Here is a 24,738-nt window from a genome sequence, read left to right on the forward strand (position 1 = left end):
GTTTAGACGCCTGGACAACTTTCGAATGTTAAGGGTAGTGACACAGAAATAGACAGAATGGGGGTGTCTTAGAGACCCCATCACTGAAACTTTTAAAGACAGGTTAGACAAGCTCTTGTCAGGTATGACATGGTATATAATTCATCCTGTCAGGACAGGAGGATGGATTAGAAGATCACCTGAAATCCCTTCCAGCCATATGACTATTTAGAAGAACAGAATATACACCTACCGTAATTTATAACTTCTTTCAGCTTTACTGCTTCTCTTCATTTTTTTTCTTGTCACCTTTACTGTTCTGTAATAAAATAACTGATAGAAAAAGGGTTTCTTTGTTGAATTACCTTTCTATGGTTTATATTAAGGAAACATTGAGAGCATACCAAGTCCAAACATACTGATTTTTTTGGGAGCCAGGCAAAACTTTAAGTGCCTACTTTGTGCTATCCGTAACTGCTTTACACTTATAAAGGGTCCAGGTCTGTCCCATGAATAAGGTAGTAAATACTTTCAAATGTTTGTCCCAACATGTGAGGAAGTGACAAAAAGGGAAAGATATGGATAACAGAACATGTATTGCTCAATACTGAAAAGAGCAGTCCTCTGCCTTTTCCACAATGCATCTTGAGTAAGCGGTGCAGGCTGCAGCATGCTCCAAGGGTCTAGTTTCTTGGTTGTCCAGCTCAACAACCTAACTGGAAGGTCACAACTTCCTTTCAGCCCACACATCTGATGTCCTTCCTACAAAAAACAAAGCACTGTGCAGTAGGGAGGAGGACAAAGAGAACTGAGAGAGGAAACTGCTGGCACACACACTGTAGTTTCGCCCCAGAGCAGAGCTGGGCTGTAGTCAGGGTGTGCATCTGGGCACAGAAGCCCAGAAACATTCCCAACTCTTCTGACTGAGCTGGAGTCTTGATGTCTGAGCTGTTTCTGAGCAGAATTTCTAGACAAAATAACTAGTTCCATTAAGTGTCTTAAAGTTCAGCTGTATGATCCACTTACCTTAATTTAGAGTTACTGCACATTAACTGGCCTGTGATAATTTGTCCATAGCAAATGCCAGTGAAAGTTTTCTATTTGCAAGTCAGATATCACAGAAGCGAGAGAAAGAAGCTGTTGCAAATCAGGTTAAAAGTGGCAATTTCTTGAGCTTTGGGACTTCTTTATCAGAGCACACTCAGCCGTCATTCTTACATCCCTCAGTTTCTGCGCAGTTTAGCTTGTCTGGAAATTAGATAGAAATAACTTACACAGTACAGGTCACAAACACTTCCTCGCTCATTTCACCTTGTCTGGGAACAGCTGATGTTCCCAGCTCAGATCAGCTCAGATCCCATCTTTACCTTATTTGAGAGTCAACTGACAGAGAAGAAGGGTTTCCACCTAATCATTCGAGACATTAGAAATGCAGCACTGCTCCTCAGCTTCACAGAAGGCCTCCCTAAAGATCACCTCCAGCTCTGGTTCATGAGGACACTAGTCGTTGACAGAGTAGCACACTGGATGACCGCTGCCTGCTAAGTTACAACCTCTTGAACACAGAGTCATATCTGTTCCTATGGCTTCCTGACTTGGTAAGGATAAGATGGGAAAAGAAAAAAAAAAAAGAAAAGGAAAAAAAAAGCATCCTCACTCCAGTACTGATCATTTTGGTCATTTAGTCACTCAGTCCTAACTGCTTATTTCAGTTTCAAAAAGAAGAAAAAGATCTGTCAACTGAGGCAAAATAAACTGCATTCTCTTTTTCTTTGAGAAATTGATTAATTTTCTTTAGCTAATTCTTATTTAAAGTTGGCAGATATTAGTTGTGTACTTAAAGCCTGGAACAGTAGGCCTGCTAGCTCCTGGCATGAACGTGGTTACATGCATGAAAGTTTCCTTTCTAAATACCTCTCTCTTCTACGCTTGCAGGCTTTACTGACTTTTTTGTTATTTCTCTTATCCCAGCCCCACTAGAAAAAGAAGACATGAATTGTCCTGCTATGTTTTGCTATGTATGTATATGTGTGTACGGACACATGTATATGTGAGAAGATGGACTACAATCATCTCAGCTGAAAGAAGATGGCTAAAGCTTTTCCCGAAGTGAGGGTGACTCCAAAGGCTCCAAGTTTCACTTTGCCAAACTGCAGTGACTGACAATTCAGTGTATATCCTGAATCTAGCCGTACTCTGCCAAGTACGAACCAATAACTCCACCCTGAAATAGGTATGCTGGGTTCAAACGCCATCTGGAGGTCTTTGTGCCTCTCCATTCACTCCAGACGGAGCCTAGATGTCCTGACTAGACTGGATGTCAAATTTTCAGACAGCTCAATTTAAGCAAGGTGAAATTCATCCTATGTGACAAAATAGTGAGTGGTAATATAAAATGAAAGGACAGGTTCTTTTTTCTGAACCTGAAACTAGTGTAATTTTCCTTATATAAAATAAGTAAATAATTTAAGTATACACAGAAGAAAAGGTATCTGTATATCATATGTGCTTGTATAAACACTTGCATGGTTATTTACCTACATCTAGACACAGTGTGAATATCTAAAAGCAGCTGGGCCAGTTTGATTGCTGACATAAGCAGTGAAATGACTATTGATTTATATCAACAACATGAACGATTTGTGTATTTGCGCACAGCGCCATCTAACAAGTTATAGCCCCGTGTCCTCACAGTGCTTGTTGATTTAAGGACATTTTTGTCAAAGTTCCTCTGCCAGTCTCTAGTGGTTTCAGCTATCAAATCTTACTTGTGTACATTTCAGATTAAAATACTAGACTACCATAATTTAAAACAAATGTTAGGAGTGCTAAGGCAATATGTACATGGAGATCTCAAGCTGCATCTCAAAATTTCAAAATGTCTTGATACAATATTTGCTTACACTGTTTGGGACTTTTTTTCAGTGAAGGAAAAACACATCACCAACTGGCTTTCTGACATTTTATTTTAATTTATTTTAATTTATTTTATTTTAATTTTTGCTATCTATTGCAATGCCCACAAGGTCCACTAGAGGAATAACTTCTGTCTTTGAAGAGAAATGAAAATGACTGACAGTGTAATAAATTCAAGCCAGTATATGAGGCCACTTCGAAAGAAGAAAATTTAAGTTGCAAAACCACACTTTTGCGAGCAAAGTTACTGCTTATTAGGCATTAATGGCATTCATAGTCTATCCACAACAGCAAACTCCTGCAAAGTTTTAAGATAAACTATTAGAAAGACTACCCAAACAAAGGTTATATATTAAACTTGGAAAAGTAAGATTATAAATAAATGCCATGCTTTTTCTTATCTGAAAGAAACACTCATAACCACATTAACTAAAAATGCAAGTTGGTTTCTAAATTATCCCTTCTCAGATCGCTTCAGAGAAAAGGATATCGCGCAGCAGCAACCTCTGCCAAATGGCGCTTTGTGATTAGAAGCCGGTGTCTGGACTGCTGGTGTCACAGTCCTGACCACAAGCAATGGGCATCTATGCTGAGGTCGGTGGGAATGGCTTTTCGTACAGCACTGCTTCTATCTAGCTGAGACAGTCACTGTGGGGATTGCAGGATTAAGTTGCCTGGGAGGCTGCTCTTAGCTAAGACATCTCTAACACCCTGGAGGGCTGCAAAAAAACCTGTGCTTACGAGAAGCTCCATGCCCAGAATGCCAGGGATGGAGAGCAAACAGAGAAAATGCTTGAAAATCCTCAGAAGTCATTTAATATCTGAACTGGAAAGTAGTCTTTCCTGGTACATTTAAGAGCATGAGGAGAAACGTTAGCTGCGTCTAACAGCGCAGAGCTCGCACCACAGCGCAGCACTGCTCAGCAGAAGACAGGGCTGGAGGCAGGCTTTTACCTCCGCAGGAGTCCCAGATAGCTGGCAAACAGAGGTCTCGCCCACTACCCCTTTGGGCACCTGAAGCTGCGGGAGGGTCTTGACCCCCGCTCCTTCTGGTAAAGGCTATGTTATCATGGGAGCATCCTTCTCCTATGCCCAGCCTTCCCTTCTCCCCTGCCTGCCTGAGGCCTCCAGCAGGTTGTCCTACCCCTGCTGCCAGGGCTATCTGGAGAGATCACCTCTTGCGTCACAGCGGCAGCCGTGGCCATGCAGGCTATCCAACCCAGAGTTCACCCACCCTGCACAGGACAGAGCTGGGGCAGAAAAGGATCTAGCCCGGTACTTCTCCTACCCAGTGGAAAACTGTGCTGTAGAGCACCCAGGGTCAAAGGTCTGGGGCAACAGAGTCGTTTTGCTGACTTCTGCGAGCACCGTATGCTCACAGACAAAGGCTGAGCAGCTTGCTCTTCACACCTGCACAGCTGCCACTACGGCCCCTTCTTCAGCAGAGGCACCAGTGGAGGAGAGAACAAGCCATCCAGCCCCGGCAGGTTGGTCAGGATGCCTGTGTCCCACTCTCTGTCAGCTTCTGGGGTAGATTCCTCCCTGCTCTGCAACATTTTCAGGACTTGACACAGAGTGCTCCCACAGGCACCCTTTTGCTCAAGCTCTGGCTTGTCTTGTGAGTTACAATCTCTCTCCATCTGCCTCCAGTCAGCTCTTGGCACATTGTCCCCACACTAAAATCAGACCCTTCCCCACTCTGTTCCAGAACCATACTAGTCTCTTCTCTCCCATTCCTGTGTGGATCTCCAAGTCTTCAGTCTCCTATTTTTTTTTTTTTTAATGTCTTGCTTTGTCATTCCTGTTCCTCTGACCTACAAAGAGATACTTTTCTTGCTAGTTCTCTGCAGAAAGCCTTGATAAATTGGTTTTCCCATTCAGATTTCCTAGTTACCGTTCCCAGGTGCTTCCATTTGAATAGACAACAGCAAAATGACTAACAGTGTTGCTGGGCCAAGAGAAGTATGATAGAGTACGGCAAGTTCAAGGTGGATCCATTGGGCACAGAAGCAATGTTTTTCAAGGCAACTTCAGAAAATAGAGCAGAGGACAGAATTCGTTCAGAGGTGGATATTCCTGCTTATCAAACCTGGAGATGTAAGCAGGTCCACATGAGTCATGAAAACTTTTGTATTTAGTGGCACAATAGATCCAAACTGTCTCAAGGTGACTGTTCAGCTGAAAATCCTTGCCTGTGACCAAGGTTCAGCTATTACAATTCATTGTTAGGAGTACTGCCAACAAGTCTCTTCTGCCACTCAGCAGAAAAGTCTGAACACTACTGTGCATATTAACAAATTCTCAGTGGCAACGGAGTTGTTTTAATCTGAAGCTCTCAAATTTTTTTTAGTCCTTACCCAAGATTCATCTTCTGCCACTAACCACTATTTAAATGCTTTATCATCATGCTTTTTGCTTTCGTGAAGCGATTTCTTTGTCAGGCATCCTTGAAAGCTAACTATTGCAAGTTCATATGCTGTTTCCAGAGAAAGAGGGAAACATATACATATATTTATGTTACAGAGATGTTAGATAAGATCAGAAGCTATGATAAACTCACAGAACATTTGTACATACACAGTAAATATTGTCCATATGTATATGTTTATATTTGCTATATATGTTTACATGCATGTGTGTGTACATATAAAAGCATCAACTTAACATGAAGACTAAGCCTGCTCTATTATGGTCTGAACTGGTCTGAAGTCTGAACTGGTAGTGAAGAGCACTTTACTTACGTACTTTTTGTTCTTTGGAATTTTTGAGGAGCTCCTCAGGGCACACAACCCTACCCAGTTACACGAGCACCAGAGGAGTGTGCACTTAAGCTACACCATCGCTTTTCAGGTTGGAGGTTGTGTTTCTTGCTTTGTTTTGTTTGCTCAGTGACAGCATCCTAGTCCATGATGAGATTCTTATTGCCATGGCAATACAGATCTCCGTGGTAATACTTATGAACTTACCCCCCTAGAAATGCTTGGCTACCTCTCCAAAGGTAGGGTAGGTACAAGACAACACGAGTCCCCCCTCCTCCTTACCTGAGTGTAGGAGCTGTGATTATCCTTTGCGCAAGGTGGCAGTAAAAGAAAGCTCTTCAAACTTATTCCTCTCTCCACACCTCCTATTAAGGAGAATTAAGTGCCTCAACTTTATTAATTGTGTTATAAAAAAAACCTCTTATTGCTAGTGGTTAATGTATCTGTGAAGGATACATAGAGTTACTGATATGTTTTACTTTCGGAACACTGTCACACTTCTCTCTCCATTTTTTACCAATATTCCCCAGGGGAAAGGCTAGAAAACTGCACACAGAGAAAGGAAAACCATTAAACAAATCCCCCTTAAATCACTGATTTTCCTTTTTAAAAGAGGGTTAAAAAAAACAAACAAACAAAAAAAAAACCCAAAAAAACCCAACTGCTTTGGGAGAAAGGATCAAGTCCAAAACAAAAAAAAAAAAAAAAAAAAGAAACAACCCAATGTGTAAGCTTGATGCTTAATTAAGACCTCTTCATGCTAGCTGACAAATTCTGATGGATGTACCAGTAGTACACCATGGTTCAGCATAATAATTTTGTACTTCTATAAGAATAAGTAGGCTGAAGAATCTGGTTTTTTTAAATCCTAGCTAGCAACTACCTAGATGAAAAGCAAAGTAAAGTGTGGAGTGCACACCAGTAGTTCTCCTGACTCTATTCAGCATTTGCTGTTTGGATATTTTTAGAGGTGTTTCTGTTTGCTTGTTGTCTTGGGGAATAGAGTTACTTTATTCTCCTGGAGCCCAAAACGTGTTGCATGGAATGTTTTACCGTAACCGTTAGAGTTGGCCAAGCTACTTGAAGTCTCAAAATATGCCTAATACATTTTCCCCATATGGAAGAAAACCTTAGGTGAATATTTTCTTTATTATTCTTTATAAACTCTGTTAAAGTCAACAGAAGTAATTCACTGACTGCAGTAAGCCTTTGATAGAGCCAGTATTTGAACTATGAGCAGAATTGACTACAGTACCCTATTTTAATATTACTGAAATATGCAAAGTAAATGGCTTGTTCATTTCCCCTTCTGTATGCCAGCTATGTTTAAAATGTAAACCTAGACTGCTGCTTATTTTGAAAAAGAAGGGATTACTCACCTTGAAAGTACAATGTAATAAGCGTGATCTTTATTCAGAGACATGGTAAAAGAATAGCCAGTTGACTTTGGATATGAACGTTCTCCACAACCTTAAAGCTTGTTTTGATGACAGTAATCTTATTCCAAAAACACTGTGTTTAATAAAAATTAATTTCAGAACTTGAAGAATACTTTATTATGGAATACAAAAATACTATCTATGTAAAAACAATAAGTTAGTTTATTTACAGTACTTTACACTATTCTGCTCTAGGGCTTCCTTTGCATTGGATTTATTTTCATTATTTTACACGCCTTTATAATTTGGCACAAAGCATTTCCAAAAGCATGTCATCCATGTTCACTGCTCCAATGATGGGCCTAAAGAATAGTTCTGCAATCACATTAGCATTAATAGATCTTAACAAGGACAGAACAACATTCAGCTTGGCAAATCTGGCTTCATCACCTCTGTGAATGAGTCTGACATGTTCATTTAGAGCTTGTTGTGCTTCCCTCTGCAGTCCTTCAATGTACTGTGTACACTGCAGTCCAGGTAGATCTGAAAAGAAAAATAAATTATCTTGTTTACATAGGTTTTGTCTAGAAAACAACATTTTTCTTACAGAATAACTACTAACAGCTTACAGATTGTATTTATCACTCAAGAAATGAAGCAAATGAAATTGCTAGAGGACTTCTTGTATGCAGAATCAACATGCCAAATTTTATAGGGCAGTTCAAAATATTATCATGTTGGTGTTCTGGACATTCGATACTCTTCTTCACTACACAAACTTGACATACAACGTTTGCCAACATTCACTTAAGTGTTAAATAAATTAGCTGATAAAACAAAAACTTTGATTGAAGAATGCTCTCCAAGACACCTCTAGAGTGACAAATGCAACCTGTAAACAGCGGGGAAGACAATAAAAATAACTTGTTAACTTGTTCACTTCTACAAAATGCATTATTCGCATTTAAGGCATCTTTTGACAACTGTTTCTGAGTAGCTCCAGATTACATGTGGCAAGAAGCATTAGCTCCAACGCCTGACAGAAAGTTTCCTGGAGAACCTTAGATAGTAAGGACACTGGAGGGCAGAGACTGCAGAATTTCCCCTTTTCGGTCTAACTAACAGTTTGACAGCGGGAGCGGAGGAAGCGCCATATCCCACTTCCACACGGTAGCGGCATACGTAGGAAGTGCTGTACCCAACCTGCCAGCTACCTTTCAGGTAAGTCACCGACATGGTAATCAACCACCTGGTAGAGCTGCATCTAGGGAAGTCTCCACAGAGATGGCGAAAAAAACCCATCATAAATGCTACACACAAAGCCGAAACGGCACTTTGTTGGTGGAAGCCCTGAGCCTTGTCTTGTTTTCTTTCCACGGGGTGCAAACCTCCCGGGGAGAGCGCGCTTAGACTCGCCGGCCCCGGCCGGCCGGAGACCCGCGGCGGCGGGAAGGGACCCCCGCTCCAGCCGCCTGCCTCTGAGGAGAGGCCGCCGCCGGGCGCCCCGCTCGGACACGGACGGGGAACGGCTGCTGACTCCTAACTTTCCCTAAGAGATCGCCGCGGGTTTGTTGTATTCGTGGAAAACCTCTGCGGAAGGCGCCAGCAGCCGGGACCCCCGGTCTAACCGGTAATGGCAGGCGGGGCGGCCGCTGACGGCTCCCTGCCTGCCAGCCGCGGCCCTGACAGTGGGGTGAAACCCTGCTCCGCATCCCTCTCCTCCACCACCTCCTTCCCCCTGAGGAGAAGCCCCGGGTCCGCCCCGCTTCGCTGGGGATACAGGCGGGCTCTCCCCGTTGGCCCGCTCCCCGCCCGACCCCCGGCTCCCCGTGAGCGAGAGACCCCCGCCGCCGCGCCCGCTCACTCACCCGGGTTGAAGAGCACCGTCCCCTTGAGGTAAGCGTACTCTTTGGTGCTGATATCCAGGCTCCAGCACTTGGCCAGGAAGCCCTTGATAGCCTGAATCTCGCCGGCCGAGGGCAGGTGCGGGCCGCCGCCGGGGCCGTGGTGCGGCCGGCCCGGCGCCGGTCCCCGCGGCGGAGGCTGCTCGCCCTGCCGCCGGGTGGTGAGGATCCTGTGCAGCATGCTGGGCTCCGCGCTCTCCACCGTCTCCAAGTGCACCCGGTCCTGCGCCAGCCCCAGCACCAGCAGGGGCGCCCAGCAGCTGCGGACCAGCAGGAGCTGCTCGTCCAGGGGCAGCTCCTGGAAGCAGGGCACGTTCTGGACGAAGCGCAGCGTCTTCACCAGCACGGCCGAGGCCGCCTTGCATGCCACCTGCGGGCTCCTCAGGGCCACCCGCCGCCGCGACCCGCACGGGCAGCCGCGGGACGCCTGCCCCCGCCTCGGCCCCTGCCCCTGCCCCTGCCCCGCCGGCGACGCCGCCCGCTCCTCGCTCCTGAGGATGTTGTAGAGGATGCTGCCGTGCCGCCTGCTGTCCGCGCAGCAGCGGCAGCGCTCCAGGCACGCCATGGCGCCCAGGGGCACGGCGCCCAGCGGCTGCGCCGGCCGGGCTGAGCCGCCCGGGAGGCTCGGCGGCGGTGGCTGCCGCCTCGGCCCGCCGGGAGACGCGCACTGCTCGCCCTCTGCCCGGCTCTTAACTTATTTATAGCCGGCGGCGGCGTGTGTGTGTGCGTGTGCGTGTGCAGCCGCAGGCGCCGTACCAGCGGTTCAAAGGGGCAGACACTCTTTACTGGCTGGAAAAGAGAGAGAGGAGGGGGGGGATAGAAAAAAGAAAACCCTCCTCCTCCTCCTCCTCCGTTCCCGAGGCAGCGATGCCTAGAGGGAGCCGGCGAGCCGGCCGCCCCTGCCCATAGGCTGCGGCCTGTGCGCGGCCAAACGCCCCCCTCCTCGCCCCTCGCCCCGTGCGGGGCGGCGGGACGCCCCTTCTCTGCCCCTCTTCCCGGGCCCGGCGCGGTTGGTGTCACCCCGCGCCTCTTTGGGAGGGCCGGGCGGGACGAGGCAGGCGGCTCACGCCGCTCTCTGGTTTCGCCCCCGCCATGCGCCGCCACCCTGCGGGGCAGCTCCCGCCGCCGCCGCCCCCTGAGACCCCCGCGGGGCCTCGACGCAAAATGGCGACCGACCTCGCAGCCCTCCCCGTGTGTAGCCGAGCGGTCTGAGGCAGGGGAGAGATAAGGCGTCCTGGGGGGAGGGAGGGCAGAATGGGTCCAAAGAGTAAAATTCCCGCAGGAGGGGAAAAAGGAGACGCTGCTAAAGATACCAAGGGCTTGTGCATATGCCTGTTCTAAGGAGTGCTGTCCCATGCGCCTTAGGCACTGCTAGGCGGGGAGGGAGAAGCAGACATGTTCCTGCCCAAACTGGAGTGGCTCTGTGGGGTTGGGGTGCAAGCAAGGCTGCATCGGGGTGCCCCTGGGGCTGTCGCCCCTGCAGCATCTATGTGGATCCCCTATGAAACCATCCCCCATGAGTAATTCCCTTCTGTTTTGCAATGCGTGGCCCATCTTTCTGATCTCACATTGTTCCATCCATCGGTTTAAAACATTTCCATTTTCCTTTCCGGCTCTGCTTGTCCTGAAGTGAGTCTTTCCTCCTAGACATAGATACCCACTTTTCTGAGACCCGTCTCCTCCGAGTGGCATATGGACTCCAAAGCAAGGAAATCACCCTTCCAGGCCTTGATGTTTACACAGGAGGGATAGGGGAATAGTGATTGTCCAAATGTGATTTTACTCTTGAATGAAAAATAAGCACATTTACTTTCTCAGCTGGGCTAACTAAAAGTGGACGCAGCAGAGAGGAGTACTTAATCACTACAAAAAGTAAAGAGTTACTTCTGTGTGCCGCATATGGGCTAAACCAGAAACATTTTATGTTTCGTGTGATCTGGAAGAACCTTGGCACAGATTTAGAGACAGCAGCCAGTTGCAAGCAACCTTCTGTACCTGCTCCATCAGTCTCTGCTACCAAGGGATGTCTAAATCACCCCTGGAAAGCTGCATTTTCTTTCAATAAAAGTATGCATGGTTTTTAATCAAATACCATTGAGTGCTTTGGATTTCTTAGAAACAAAAGAACTTTAGGCTGGATCTCAGCAATTTCTTTTCCCTATCAGCTTACATAGGTATAGAGTCATATAGTCTTTTCTCTCTAAGTATTTCTTCACAATTGGACTCAGAAGGGATATTATTTACAAACGGCACAAAAGGCACTTTTATATAAAGCTATATAAAGGATTGGTGAGTTATCTGCCTCAAGTAAACCTTGTTTTCCAAATGGAGGTTGTCCAAAATCTGGATTATTATACCTTTGGTTTTACTTATGAAATGCATTTTTTTCCACAGATAATAAAGCCCTTTATTGGCTTTGCAGTAGTGGAGAACTGTTACATTGCACCAATGAAATGATGTCTACAGTTTGCAGACAGGTCAGTTGGGTCCCTGGAGTAGAAAACAATGATGTTTCACCAAACATCCTTTAAGAAAAAAAATGCTTAGAAATCCAAAACAAATTTAATAATATCAAATGTTACCAAATTGTTCATTTGAAAAGTATCACTGGTAATGGGAAAACACTTTGTCATTTATTTGTCTAGAACATTTCCTTGCCATTCTACATTGTTTCCTGTTATATTCATCAGTATTTTCTCAACATTGTTATGTTAGGATTTTAGAGAGTTTCTTTTTGCCTTTTTAGTCTTTTTCCTTCTTTTTAGTTTTTTGTGGGTTTGGTTTTTTTTGGGGGGAGTCCACTAACTTGAGAGATAAATCTTGTCAAGTTTTAGAAAATAAGTATCCCTAAGCTTTTAGTTGGCTTCACTAGCACTTCTCCCATGAGGTACCTATTACTAGACTGACTGTGGAATCTAACTGTGGCTTTTATGAGTTTGTAACTTGGAAGGTATTGATGGGAAAGCATGGTACAGTCAAGACTCAGATCATTGCCTTTGCAGTTTTGACCTTGGACTCCAACTGTGGGAATGTTCTGCTTCTTATGGGAGGATGCTGCTTACACAGGGCCATAGATAAAGGCAATATTTAACTTTTATACCAGGTCTACAATAGAAATTTTTCCTGATGTAGCAATATGGGTTGCAGGTGTTTAATATTTCAAGGCATTTCTCTTTCAAACAAGTCTCAAATGTAGATGCAATTCTACTGTCATCTATTGATTTTGCTGACACAGTTAATTTTCTAAACCAACTTATACAGAAAGGCTTTGTCTTTGATAACTATGTCAACGTGGGTTTCCCATGCTGAAACTGAAACTTGATTTACTATGCAGTGCCAGAAATTACATTACTGTAGTTATAACTGTACCTTCTTCTCTCATAAGTGCATGTAAGCACTCATTTCTCTCTTTCTAATTCTTAAGGTATTTTAATGTATCCTAATGTACATGGCGTTTTATTCAGGGTAGATTATCACTTTCCCAGCTAAAACATCAAGAATGTCCTAGAAATATTTATTGGTGTTTTTCACGTTGATATTTAGCAATCTGAACAGTCTTTATTTTCAAGTCTGAGTTCTGCCTGTCCATAGCATTCAAGCTAAATTAAAGGCAACGAAGCTTTCTATTTAAAACCAAAAAGAAAACAAAATCCCTCACAGACAAGTAATTATGTTTTCATGGAAAATGCATGAAAACACTTTTAGCAAAAAGTGGATGTGTCCGATTTCTGCTAAAAGATCTAAGGTTACATGAGTGTTAGGAAGCTCCTTGTGGTACAGTCATGAAAAGATTTACATGCTTCCAGACAAAGGATTACTTATTTGTGGCTTTTTTGGTTGTTTTTGCTTTGGGGCTTTTTTGTGGTGTTTTGTTTTTGTTTTTTTTTTTAACTCAGACAAAAGCCTTGGATATGAAGGTGATACAGTGCAGTCTTGGCAGTCTTACTGTTTCATGTTGCTCTTCAGTGTCTCTCTATCACTCATCTGGTAGCACATTTGGTTCTTGGCCAGAGGGCAAGACTTGAGTTTCAGAACAAGACCAAACAAGCATTTGTTTTTATGCCGTCAGTGCTTTAGTGCATCATTAGCTTGAGAGAGAGCTTTTTTCCAGTGGGGAACTGCATCCTGGTATCCTCTAAATACCTACTATTCCTTCCAGTAGAAGTGCTGAAAAATAAAATTTGATCTTAAGATCACATGTAAAACTGAGACTCAATTTGGTGATTACCACAAGAGAAGTTAACTTTTTCTCTGGAAAACAAAGGGTTGAATGTGGAATGTGTTATGAGGGTATGATTAGCAAGATGTCTTTTGCATAAGATAAATACTCCGTTAAATCAGGGTTTTGGAATTTAAGTATATTGCTGTTTTTCATGCATTTCGTATTGTGACTGTCCATTTGTTAGACTGACCACCAGTCATAGTTCCCCTATTTTACTGGGGTGTTTACTTGAAAATAAGTGGGGATTAAGGGAAAAGCATCACCATGAGCAATGTTCTACCTATATGCTGTACCATGTATTCCTGATGGCACTGTTGCCTCCTTCCTTGATGGGCAACGGATTCCTTGGGAGGAGCATATTGAGAGCCTGATTGATGCTGCTTGAGCCAAAGACAGTTGATGTGTACCCCGTCAAGGGATGCTGACCTGAGTTTACAGAGCTTTTGCAGCTGCCCTAAGGCTGTGATTTGACTGTCGTTACTGTACTCCACCACCAGCTCACCTAGCCATATGCGTTTGTTCTGGCTGGTGACATTTTTCTGGAATTAGCCAGAGTACATAAAAAAGAGTTTATACCAGTTTTAGACCTTTCTGCCAGCTGCTTGAAAGTAGGTGATGTCTAATCTGGTATAAACCGTAATGATGCAAAATCAACCCTTCAACATATCTTAAACAAACCTGAACCTGCAAAAGGGATTTTTTTTTTTTTTTTTTTGTCAGATCAGTGCTTTGCATCATGTGGCCATGGCATTTTGGACACAGAAGTAGGAATCCTGAATTTAAGTTTACTGTTATTGGACGACACACTTCACTGTCATATTGCCACTGGCAGATAGCCAATTTAAAGAGGGCTTCACATATCCCAGACCTTTTTTTCTCGCCCCCATATGCTAATTCACCTTAGCTAATGCAACTAGGTTTCGGGGGAGGCAAAATTAAGGGGAGAGAAGCAACACTGTAAACTTTTTCCAGTTAAAGGCACTCAGCTCCTTCCCATTAAAAAAGATTAATTGATCTTTGGGCTCTGTAAAGAGCTGTGGGGCCCCAGCAATCTAAAACCATTTAGGTATGCTGTTGGGGTTTGGCCATTTCAGTGTTTAAATATAAGTAATAATTCATTTTTTTGTCCAAAGTGAGTTCATACAGCTCCCAAACATTTGCCAGTGTGGCATGCTTAAGGGTGCAGTCCCATAAGACCGGCTGAGCCAATCTAGTAGCTCATTAGAGCTGAAAGAGGTGACTTCCACAGGCGCACTTGTTGCCACTGCTTTCCTTGTGCCAGCTCTGGCACTCACCTGACTCCTTGGTGAGACAAATCCATTTACTAAGCTGGCAGCATTTTTATAACAGTCATTACAAGAAAGGTAGCAGAGAATTGAGATACCTTGAAATGTGCTCTCCTTGCTTTATTTTCCCAAGTGATGCTTTTGAAGTTTCTGCCCAACCTGACAAGTTGTAACACCTTGTGATATGACAGAATTCTGCTTGGCTGAATCAGCAAAAACCCTAACCCATCAAGAAAAAACATGCAGTTTTCTGCCAGTTTACTGAAGTGAACTCATTCAGCTAGGGATCAGATGAGTGCCAGAGCAGGTGGAAAGGAGTGGCGTGACCTCCCTTCCAGGAGTGGGAGAAGAAAGGGGAAAGAGCAGGACCACTGCTGCAAGCCGTTATTCCACTCAGCCACCATGTGGAACTGCTCCCTCAGGAAGGTAAAACCCTAAAGCTTGAGAGCAGAAGAACTAGGGGCAGGAGAGAGAGGGCTTGTAGCAATCTTTGGGTTTAAATTAAGATTAATTTAAGATTTTAAATTAAGATTAATTTAAGATTTTAAATTAAGATTTATTTAAAAGATTTTAAATACCATCTGAAATTGATCTGTACTCTTGCTAATGACACTTGGATAAGGGAATTGTGTTATAAAATATTAGTGTAGAAATAACTTTCAATTACTGAGCTTATTTCATTTATTTGCCTTGAGGAATACATTGCTGATACAGAACAACAGATGAATAACAGGCAAAAAGCTGGTAAATTAAGCTCTTTAACACACTGTTCAAGGTTGTGGCATAAAGAATAAAACACATTCTAGCACTGCTGTGGCAATAGGACAGTATGTATCCGTTACACCAATTCTTAAGTTGAAATTTCTGTGTAAATAAATATGTTATTGCAGCTGATTGTCTGAGACTGACGAGTTCACAAATGTATTTGTGAGTAATATCATAGGATGTGCTGCTAATAAAAAAATTTACATTTAAGTAGGCTTATAAGTTAGCATGCATTTTATCTGAAAATCAGTGTGAGGGCTTTTAAAATCCATACGTCTTTCCATAGGTTTTAATTCAGACATATTTCACCCAAGTTGGATATTTAAAAATACCATCCTTCTGGTCAATCAGTGATATAAATTCTCATTAAATCAGGTTCATGTTATGGTATTAGAAAATTATTCATTTCCTTTTTACCATTCTTCATACATGAGTTTAACAGATGCATAAATGATTTATAGGTTCACCCTAAAATCTAAAATCTGTATCTCAAATATTTATGATCTTCAGATAACTTCTGCAGTCCTTTGGCTACATTCTTTGCTTCAATCACAATCCACCAGGTTTCTAGATCTATACACATTCTGTAGCTAACAGGAAAATCATTTGGCATTCTGTTCTGCTGGCAGACGAGATGATAGACTAGATCTTCACTTGTGTCAAAATAATCAGGTTAGCTTACCCTCTTTAAAGACAGAATTTTGCTAACCTAGATCATTTCAACAAAACTGGATTAGGGAGTGACCCGGCAGTTATGTTGGTACATGTAGCATACTTGCAGTCATTGATAGCCCAAAGTACAGTGAGAAGTGCTAACATCTTAATCTGTCTCAGCTGCAGCCAGGCGACACCCTTGGCGAGTCTGAGTTTCAGAGAATTTAAGGCTGGCTGGAACCATCAGCTCCCCTTGTTGGACTTCCTAAAGGCACTGTTAAACACTGAGCTTTTGTTAACTGAATTGCAGCTTTTGCTCATCTCTGTGCCTCTGCAGGAAACCATTCAATTCTGGTTTGAAAACTCAGTCCAAGAGATAAAAGCCCACTATCCCACTGGCTGTTTATCCAGGATTTTATCGCTCTTAGTATGTAAAATTAACACTGTGCTACTACTTTCCAGATTCAGCTTATAACTTCTAGGCTCCTGATACACCTTTCCCTACTAATTTAAGAACACGGGAATTATCCCTGTCAATAATAACTCATTTTTTAATAAGTAAAACAGATTTTAGCTTATAGACAGTTTGTTTTGTTTTGTTTTGTTTTTTTTCTCTTAAGACCTATTCCACTGATATCCTTTGTGGCTGTTGCAACACTTGCCAATTTCTAACACCCTTTGAAGCGCGGACATCAGAACTGCACAGAGTATTTCAATTATACTGTTCTCACCAGTGCTATAGAGAGATGTATAGTCATTCCCCAACTCACATTCATTACTCTAGACCCCATACATTAAAGGATCATATTAGCCTTTTTGAGCCATTATTGCACTGGGAACTCATGTTAGATTGCTTGTCTGCTCCGACTCCCTAAATAATTTTCTGGTCTCCTTTCCACAACAGAGCTGTTCATTAACAGAGGCAGGATGCCTTTCTTGTTTCAATTTTGCATTTGGCTGCATTATAATGCATTTCATGTAAACAGGTCCAGCAATCCAAGAGGAGAGCTTTTTTGGCCCAGGATTACTTCTCCTCATCACCATTGATCATCATCATCCTAGAGTGCCTAGGCATCCTTTGAGTTAGAGATGGAAATATTCTTGATAAGTGTGTTTTGTCCATTTAATTTTTAACTTTGTTAAGTCCTTTATTGGTACTGCATAGGTCTGATGTTTTAAATGGTATGGCTTGTCACTCAGGAAAATGCCTTACCAGAAATCTAAAAAGAGTGTTGTATCTGAGTGGTTGCTTTTGGCTGGACCTAGACAGAGTGGTATACTATGGTGTACTCCATGATCCCCTTGTTCATGTTGTCCAGATCAGGGACTTGGCCACCACACCCTGTACTTTAAATCCATGCAGGCAGGGTGCCATGGCCCAAGTGAGGTGCAGAGGTTCTGCAACATCTTTCCCCCCATCCTTAGAGTTTAGCTGCCTGTGCTCAAAGCCAGCTCTGATACATGCAGTTGTGTAACCTTAGATCAGAGCTATGTGAAACAGAGCTGTGAGAAGCCTCACTGGGGGCCTCCCCGACTTTGTTCAGGAGTTGCTTTTACGCTCAGATCCTTGCTCCTTGCCTGAGCTATGTTACAGGTATGCCTGTGCCTGGCCCTGTACTTCGCTCATCCTGGCTTTGACCCGTCTGCCATGACTTCCTGGCCTGACCTTGGACCTGCTACAGGCTTGGCTGCTGATCGCTGGACTATGGCCAACCCTGGTCATCGTCACTGGACTGGCTTCCCTTCTGGGAAGGGAAGGGAAGGGGAAAAGGGGAAAAGGGGAAAAGGAGAAGAGAAAAGAATAAAAAGAAAAAAATTGTGAGAGTTTGAATCTTCTGACGCTTCACATGTCTACAGACTTGAGTGGTTAGGCTGGCATTTTTTAGGTCCACTTCTCAGAACATTCTGAAACCTCTAAATACTGGGATAGTAACACTGCAATCAGTAGCATAAATTTCACTTTAAAACCCACACGAATCAAGGATCATATGGTATTTCAGAGTTAATTGTTCTATAATGGTGTCATAGGAAATCAATTTAATAATGTTTAGATTGTCCTGCCATGAATACTAATCAAGCAATAAAGGAACTTCATTAGAACTAGAAATTAGTGTGTTTCCATGTGAGAATGCCATTTATATTATGTTAACTTCTGGATAATGCATGTTATGTGGAGTTTTTTTTGGATTCACTTAGAAGCAAAGATGACAAAGAGCCTACAGCACTGATGTGTGTGTGTATATATATATATATATATACCTTTCTCATTTCATTTTGGCTCAGGGAACTGAAATAAAAATTAAATTTTTCTTATCATTTAATCATCTTTAAATTAATATTATTGGCTAGTGTTACACTCCTTCTACATTTGGTGAATATGAAGGGTTTGTGGGTTTTTCAGTGACCATGACAAGGAGAAGGTAGAGACACTGAGTGCTGAATTAAAAGAGGAGGAAGTTTGTTTATCTTTACTGAATCAAAATGTTTACTTTTGATTTGAAGTATGTGTTCAGTCCTTACAATAATAGTTCCCACATAAAGCATAGAAGACTTAATCTGATATTTTGTAGTTTCTTTTTACTTCTCCTAAAGCAAATTTGTGTGCTTTTCTTCACCAAACTTGACGAGGGTTAGTCCTTTACACACACAAATCCCAGACATTCCCTGGAGACCTCCTTTCCTCTCGACAGTCTTCTTCCCTTCCACCTCCAAATCCCATAGCAGTTCAGTTCTTATAAAAGTTTCTATGTCATAGCCAGCCTGAATCTTTGCCAGTCTTTCCTGGTTAGCAAAGAGCAGTTCACTTTGAAGCAGATCAGACTATAACTAAAAACGTGGCAAGAGGAAAGAGAAAAATTACTGTACTATAACTGAAACTGGGTGAGTGGGTTTTTTTTCCCAAGGTCTTGCCTACCAAAGAATATGAAGAGTCTGATTCCCTTCCATGGCAGATGCTGAACTCCACCCTGATTCATGGCATTCTTCTCTGATTAGTGGAATTACATCAGTGTTAGGTCTGATGTAAAATTGCAGTGCCTCCAGCTGTTCAAGGACAGTCCTCTAAGGTTTTATCCACCCCACAAAATTAAACAAGAGTAGTTTTAGTAAGTCTAGAAGGAGTAGCAATGACATGATGGAAATGACAGTCACCATCCAAGTCCTCCAGGCTGTCAGTTGTATCACCTTCAGTCCTATGACTAAATTAAAGCTACAGTGGTTTCACATCTTCATTTTGATGAGCAGACATACTCCTAATATCTTTGATTTGATCCAAGTAATAACTACAGCTCCCTGATGTTATAAAGCAACATAAAAAGGAAATCCCATGTGTTCCTGGCATATGGTGTCTATGCTGTACTGTGAGACTGTAATTTGGGAAGGATGATACACTACTAAAAGAAAATTAACAGTGTTTTTCCAAAACATGTAAAAGCTGAGGTGATGCTGCTGAGACACCATCATTTCATATCTCTCTTGCTGACACAGCTCCTGTTGAAACAGTTTTATTAAAGTCATTACAGGGTCAATGGAAAATCTCCATGCATATCTGAAGTATTCTGAGTGATTTATGTGAGTCCGTGGATATTCATTATAATGATATTCTTTCATGTTTCCATTGACAGGAAGAACAATGTCACCGGTAGTGTCCAAAATAAATTATATCATCGTAAAGCTGGACCTTAAATGCAACAAAATTAAATTTAAGATAACTCTTAAAGTTTGACAATTAAGGAAAGTTAAAGGACATATTTCAGGTAGTACTTGTCACCCTAAATTGCCCTGCTCTGAGTAAGTGTTGACATGCAGTAGGCTTTGTGACACAGAAACAGACATATCATCTGTAATCTGTGCTATAAGTGCAAGGGAAAGAATGTAGTGAGAGAGCCTACTCTAAATTCTCTCACCTTGTCTGGTTTATAGGTACTCTGTATCAATACACTGTTTTCAATGCCGCGCGTCTCAGAGTACTGCAGTTTTCTGTATTAGGTGTTTGCTGTTGTCTGTAGCTATCAAAAGATTCTCTTCAGTGAGGGTTCATGTGTAAGTACTCATCATTATCTCCAGCAAGTCTGCAACTGGCCCAAGTGAAAACATGGAGTGCTCATGGATTTCCTGATAGAGTCTGCTTTTATATTGTCGTTTACGTAGGATGATGATAACTAAAGACTGAGATAAGAGTGCCACTGGGCTTCGGAACTCTGTAGCTAGTAGTAAGAGACTGTCAGCAGTTTGGCACCAGGACTATCACAATTGACTGAAGAGGAGCAAACCCCGAAAGGACAAGCAAAGAAGAGGTGAAATTATTTGCCTGAGGTTATTTAGCAAATCAAAAATAGAACTGAGAAGCAAATCTACCAGTAGAATTATGGCTTTATTTAAGCCAGCAGCAAATTTTCCCCTAGATTCAATGAGGCTAAGATTCATCCCACATATTATGGCTTCCCTGCTTCATTCCCCATTCCACACCAGGCCTGGCATACACCTTAATTTTAAAATATCGCAGGCCATATGCAATACAGTATGTTTATTTGGCTGAACATACAAAACCAAATTGGAAACTTGGTTCTGTAATCAGCTGAAACAGAGGTCAGCCAATTTCCTCATCAATGAAGCATTGAGAAATGTGAACGCTATTCACAAAGGTCTGAATCGTGTTGGCTATTAAATGTTCTGGATCAAAGTGCCACTTTCAGAGAAACAGTGGAAGTTAACATCAGTGGAGTAATCAGCATTTCTAGTACCACCATCGGGAACATTGGCCTATTTGTCCTCCGCTGATGATGTGCCAGAGCCCTTTCCACTCATTAAATATTCCAGGGCAGATTAAATTCTGCAAAACTTCCCCTTCCACTTTCCTTATTCTTTGTTTCCTTGCATGGTGGTTTCATGCAGCTGTTCATTCTCTAAAGCCTGAGTTTTTCTTTGAAAATGGGTGTGTAGCCATTACAGGGCCCCTAACTTCAGGATCCAGTCATATCTGTAGTAGTTTTCTCCAAAACATAGAAGATACTTTCTCACATCTGTGTCACATTTCTTGAAAACATGCACTGTTCCTGGGGAAGGGTGGCTGGGAAGAAGAAAATATGGTTAGAAAAGCCGGATAGGAGGGCCTGTTCTTTCATAAACAGCTAAAGCCATCAGAGTGATATTTTAGTTCTTTGTGTTAAATTGCTTAAGTTAAATGAAAACATAAACAAACAGGAAGAAGATCAAGCGACAGAGATTTTCCAATGCAGAAACCTAGCATTGTGCTGAAAGTAAGCATATGCTTAATATCCTCAAGGACACTATCTGGAAAAAAAAGCCAACATTGTGAGACTCCAACTTAATACACACAATTTGCATGCTATTATCCTTGATTTGCTGTTAAAAACGAGTGAAAACTTCAGTGCTTTAATTCAGTGATAAAGAGTGGGTTAATGAAGAAGGAGTGACTTTATTTTCCCAATTTAAAGCTGTACCTGGATGATAACCTTGTTGCATATCACATATTTACTATCAGGGCATGTAACTCTGCTCAGCCCAGCGATTTTGGTTAGTGAAACAGTACAGTTTAACAGTCCCATAGTGAACTGATGAAAACAGGTATAAAAATAATGAACCCTGGAGTTATGTATAGAGAAACACATTGCTCTTTGCTTTAGCAACTTTGCATTTATTTAGCTTCTTCATTGCAGGCCAAGAGCTATGCAGGAGGGAATGGAAACAAGATGGGCAGAATAAGTAGGCAGAGCAAAGTTTGTATAATCAAAGCATATCTACAGTTTCCCAGTAGACAGCAATCTTTGCTGAATATCAAAAGATTTATTTGGTACTTAATGGTATGTAAGAGATATGTGATTTTTTTTTTTAATTAAACACCAAATAGTCAGAAAAATGTATCCGATTTTTTATTTCCATTAAATTCACCCTTTAATGAGTGCTTCTGACTGAATTCTTTTGTTGACTTTTTTCAGTAGACTGGTACAGTTATGCTCTAATTTAAGTAGCTTTATTATCTCTATGGTCATATGGTCTCACATGCTTAGTCCTTTTTTCTGGTGCTGAGAATTCAGTACTTAACTCAGGGCAATGGAGAGAAAATCTAGTTCAAGAAGCAAACCAGCTGCTTTTTTTTTTTTTTTTTTTGCTTATGCCAAGAGAAAAGAAGCAATTTCCATAAATTTCAGATTTGTATGCCAGGGATGATATTAAATTTGCCTTGGAAATATGTATTCATACATATCACCACATGGATGTACTTTATCTATTCTGAAACAACGCAGGTGTTTCTGAAGCAGATCATGACCGTATTAATGAATTGAAAAGTTCAAGATCTGAGGACTGCTGAAAAGTTGATTGCTTTCTTAAAACACTCTAATCAATTAGAGTGAAGATCACAGAGCAACACAGATTCATTTGATTCATTATCAGATTTAAAGATTTTCATAGAACCTTCTCTGCCAGCTTTGGTTTTCTTTTTTATTTAGATCATAGAACTGTGTATTAAGAATGCCAATCCTTTTCCCAGTGGTTACAGGCATAATATTTTTGAAAATGAATAGGTAAATGGTTTGAACCTGTAGTTCAATGTCCAATTTACCAGTCTGGGCTTGCCCTAAATCTTTTGGTGAAAAAATAAGAACACTGAATCAAATCCACTGATTTGGAAATTCACTGGGGAGGAAAAAAAAAAAAAAAAGAAAAAAAACCCAACAAAAACAACAAAAAACCCCACCCAAACCCCCAGAAAAGAGGTTATTTAAAGAAGTGATGGAAAAAAAACATCGGGATAACAAGAGTGACTGAAAAACAATTAATGACCTGCAGTGTGATTCAGACAAACAGTTGTGTCAGAAAGTTGTTCTGAGAGGTTGTGAACACCTAAATTTGCCCTCTAGCTCATTTTATTTTGACTCTGAGAGCATCCATCATCCATCCATCCATCCATCCATCCATCCATCCATCCATCCATTCCTTTCCCTCAATAACTAATATTTTATGGCTAATATTGATTATATGATGTCTTTGAATTAGTTGATTATTGATTATATGATGTCTTTGAATTAGTTTCTACTTAATCCTCTAGTTATGGTGGGGTTTTTATTCATTTATTCAGAGTCTGTACAGTACAAAAAGGTCATATGTGAGCCAAGTCCTAAAAGGTGCTCAGCCAGTAATCAGGGGGAGCAGAAGCTTGACCAGTGTTCATATAATTGGATCCTACCTTTATGGGGTCAGGTTAGTCCCTAGTTTTCCATGCCACATTCTGTGTTTTATCGCAATTGTTAACTGCATTACTTAAGGCCCAAACCCGTGGAAAGTTCTGTCAGTGCTTAACTTTAGGCATATGATTATTTTCCATGAATTCAAGAAATCTGGTCTGAGTATAAATGTTTCTAAACTTAGAATGATGGAGAACATGCCTTTGTGACTTAATTAAATTAAATCAAATCTCTCTCTCTCTCAGTTCACCTCTATCATAGCTTTGCAATTTAGTCCTGTAATACCTAAATTCAAACTAAATGACTCAAACAGATTTGGATATTTGGCTTGGTTTATTTCTAATTTCTTGGCTGCGCTTCTGCTAACAGACATTTTCACCAGTGAAACAGAGAAAATCTACCTGTCTTATTGGGCTTTTTCTGCCTGGCTTCATTCACTGGGAACAGATGGGAATGGCACAAAGAAGATCTTAGAGCAAAAGAAGCTCTAGCAAAAAAGCGCAGGAGGTGCATTCTGCATAGCTTGCATATTCATTACAACATTAGACCATTCTGTTACTTAGAATTCAGAGCTGTAGAAACACTACAATATATTGTGTGTGAAAAAATCCGAGATCACTAATAGATAAGCTAGAGATCTAATCAATTTTGCTTTCTGCCCCACCCCCATATTTATGTGGCACTAGGCTGTGTCTGGTGTATACTAAATAATCCATGTTCATCTTTAGACTGACCAGAGTATTAAATTCATCTTTAAAGAAAAGGTAATTTACTGAAATGAAATAATGTACTTTCTTGTACATTCTCGCTTTTTCTAATTGGATGCTGTCCACCCTGATGGTTGGTAGTATTGATTCTTAACTGATAATAGATGCATTTCTATAGCTGACAGGTTGCAGCACTTGCAGCACTGCTGGCAGTTTCATGCACGTAGTTCTTTTACTACTTACAAAAGTTTATCATCCATATGATGTTCAGGCCTGCAGTTACAGAGAGTCTGACACACAAATTGCCTTGGTTCTGCCACACATTGCACGGATTAGAAGTAAGAATGTGATGATAGCTACACTGAGCAGCACGTACGAACCCCTCTATGTCCTCGAGTTCTGGTGCCACAGAGCACCGAGCCTAGGCACTGGAGATGAGGGGATGATTTAGGATTGAAACATGTCTTGATACAACCGCATCATGTCTTGGATTCAGGGTGCAGCTGGAGGATGCATCCACACTGAGGACCTTGAAAACACTCTTGGCATCTCAGATGACAAAGCCTACAAGTTTCTCCGTGTTCTTTGCTATTACAGCTTATTGTTATTAAAAGCAATGTAATTGTCTTATTTGCACGTTTTGTACACTTCAGGGTTCAGTCTTGCTTCTCCTGGTCCCGTTCTGTCTTCACAGCATTTCATTCTTCTTAGATGATTTTTTGACTGGACTTTATTTTCAGTTTTCTGAAATCTGTCCATATATTTTGTACATAATTATATATAGAGGGATATATAGATATACATACTTCGTAAATATGTATAGATGAAATCCGTTCCATTTGAGTGTACTTTTTGTCCAGCAGAATTCTCATATTTCAAAAAATTTTCCTTTCTCTTTTTTAAGGCTGAATTTTGTCATGTCTAGTAACCTGTGCTCCATACCTTTCTTCTGAAATCTGTAA

The 24,738-nt window shown here is 41.7% G+C and overlaps 1 protein-coding gene across 1 annotated transcript; it reads right to left on the reverse strand.

Annotated features, from left to right (window-relative positions):
• Nucleotides 1-7,331: 7,331 nt before the first annotated feature.
• Nucleotides 7,332-9,502, reverse strand: NR0B1 (nuclear receptor subfamily 0 group B member 1; the record flags this gene model as incomplete). Its single annotated transcript, XM_082333447.1, has 2 exons — nt 7,332-7,576; nt 8,902-9,502. 2 exons carry the CDS (start codon nt 9,500-9,502, stop codon nt 7,332-7,334), a joined length of 846 nt encoding a protein of 281 aa, XP_082189573.1.
• Nucleotides 9,503-24,738: the final 15,236 nt, after the last annotated feature.

The sequence above is a fragment of the Platalea leucorodia genome (genome assembly GCF_965183815.1).
Source record: "Platalea leucorodia genome assembly, chromosome: 2".
NCBI lineage: Eukaryota > Metazoa > Chordata > Aves > Pelecaniformes > Threskiornithidae > Platalea > Platalea leucorodia.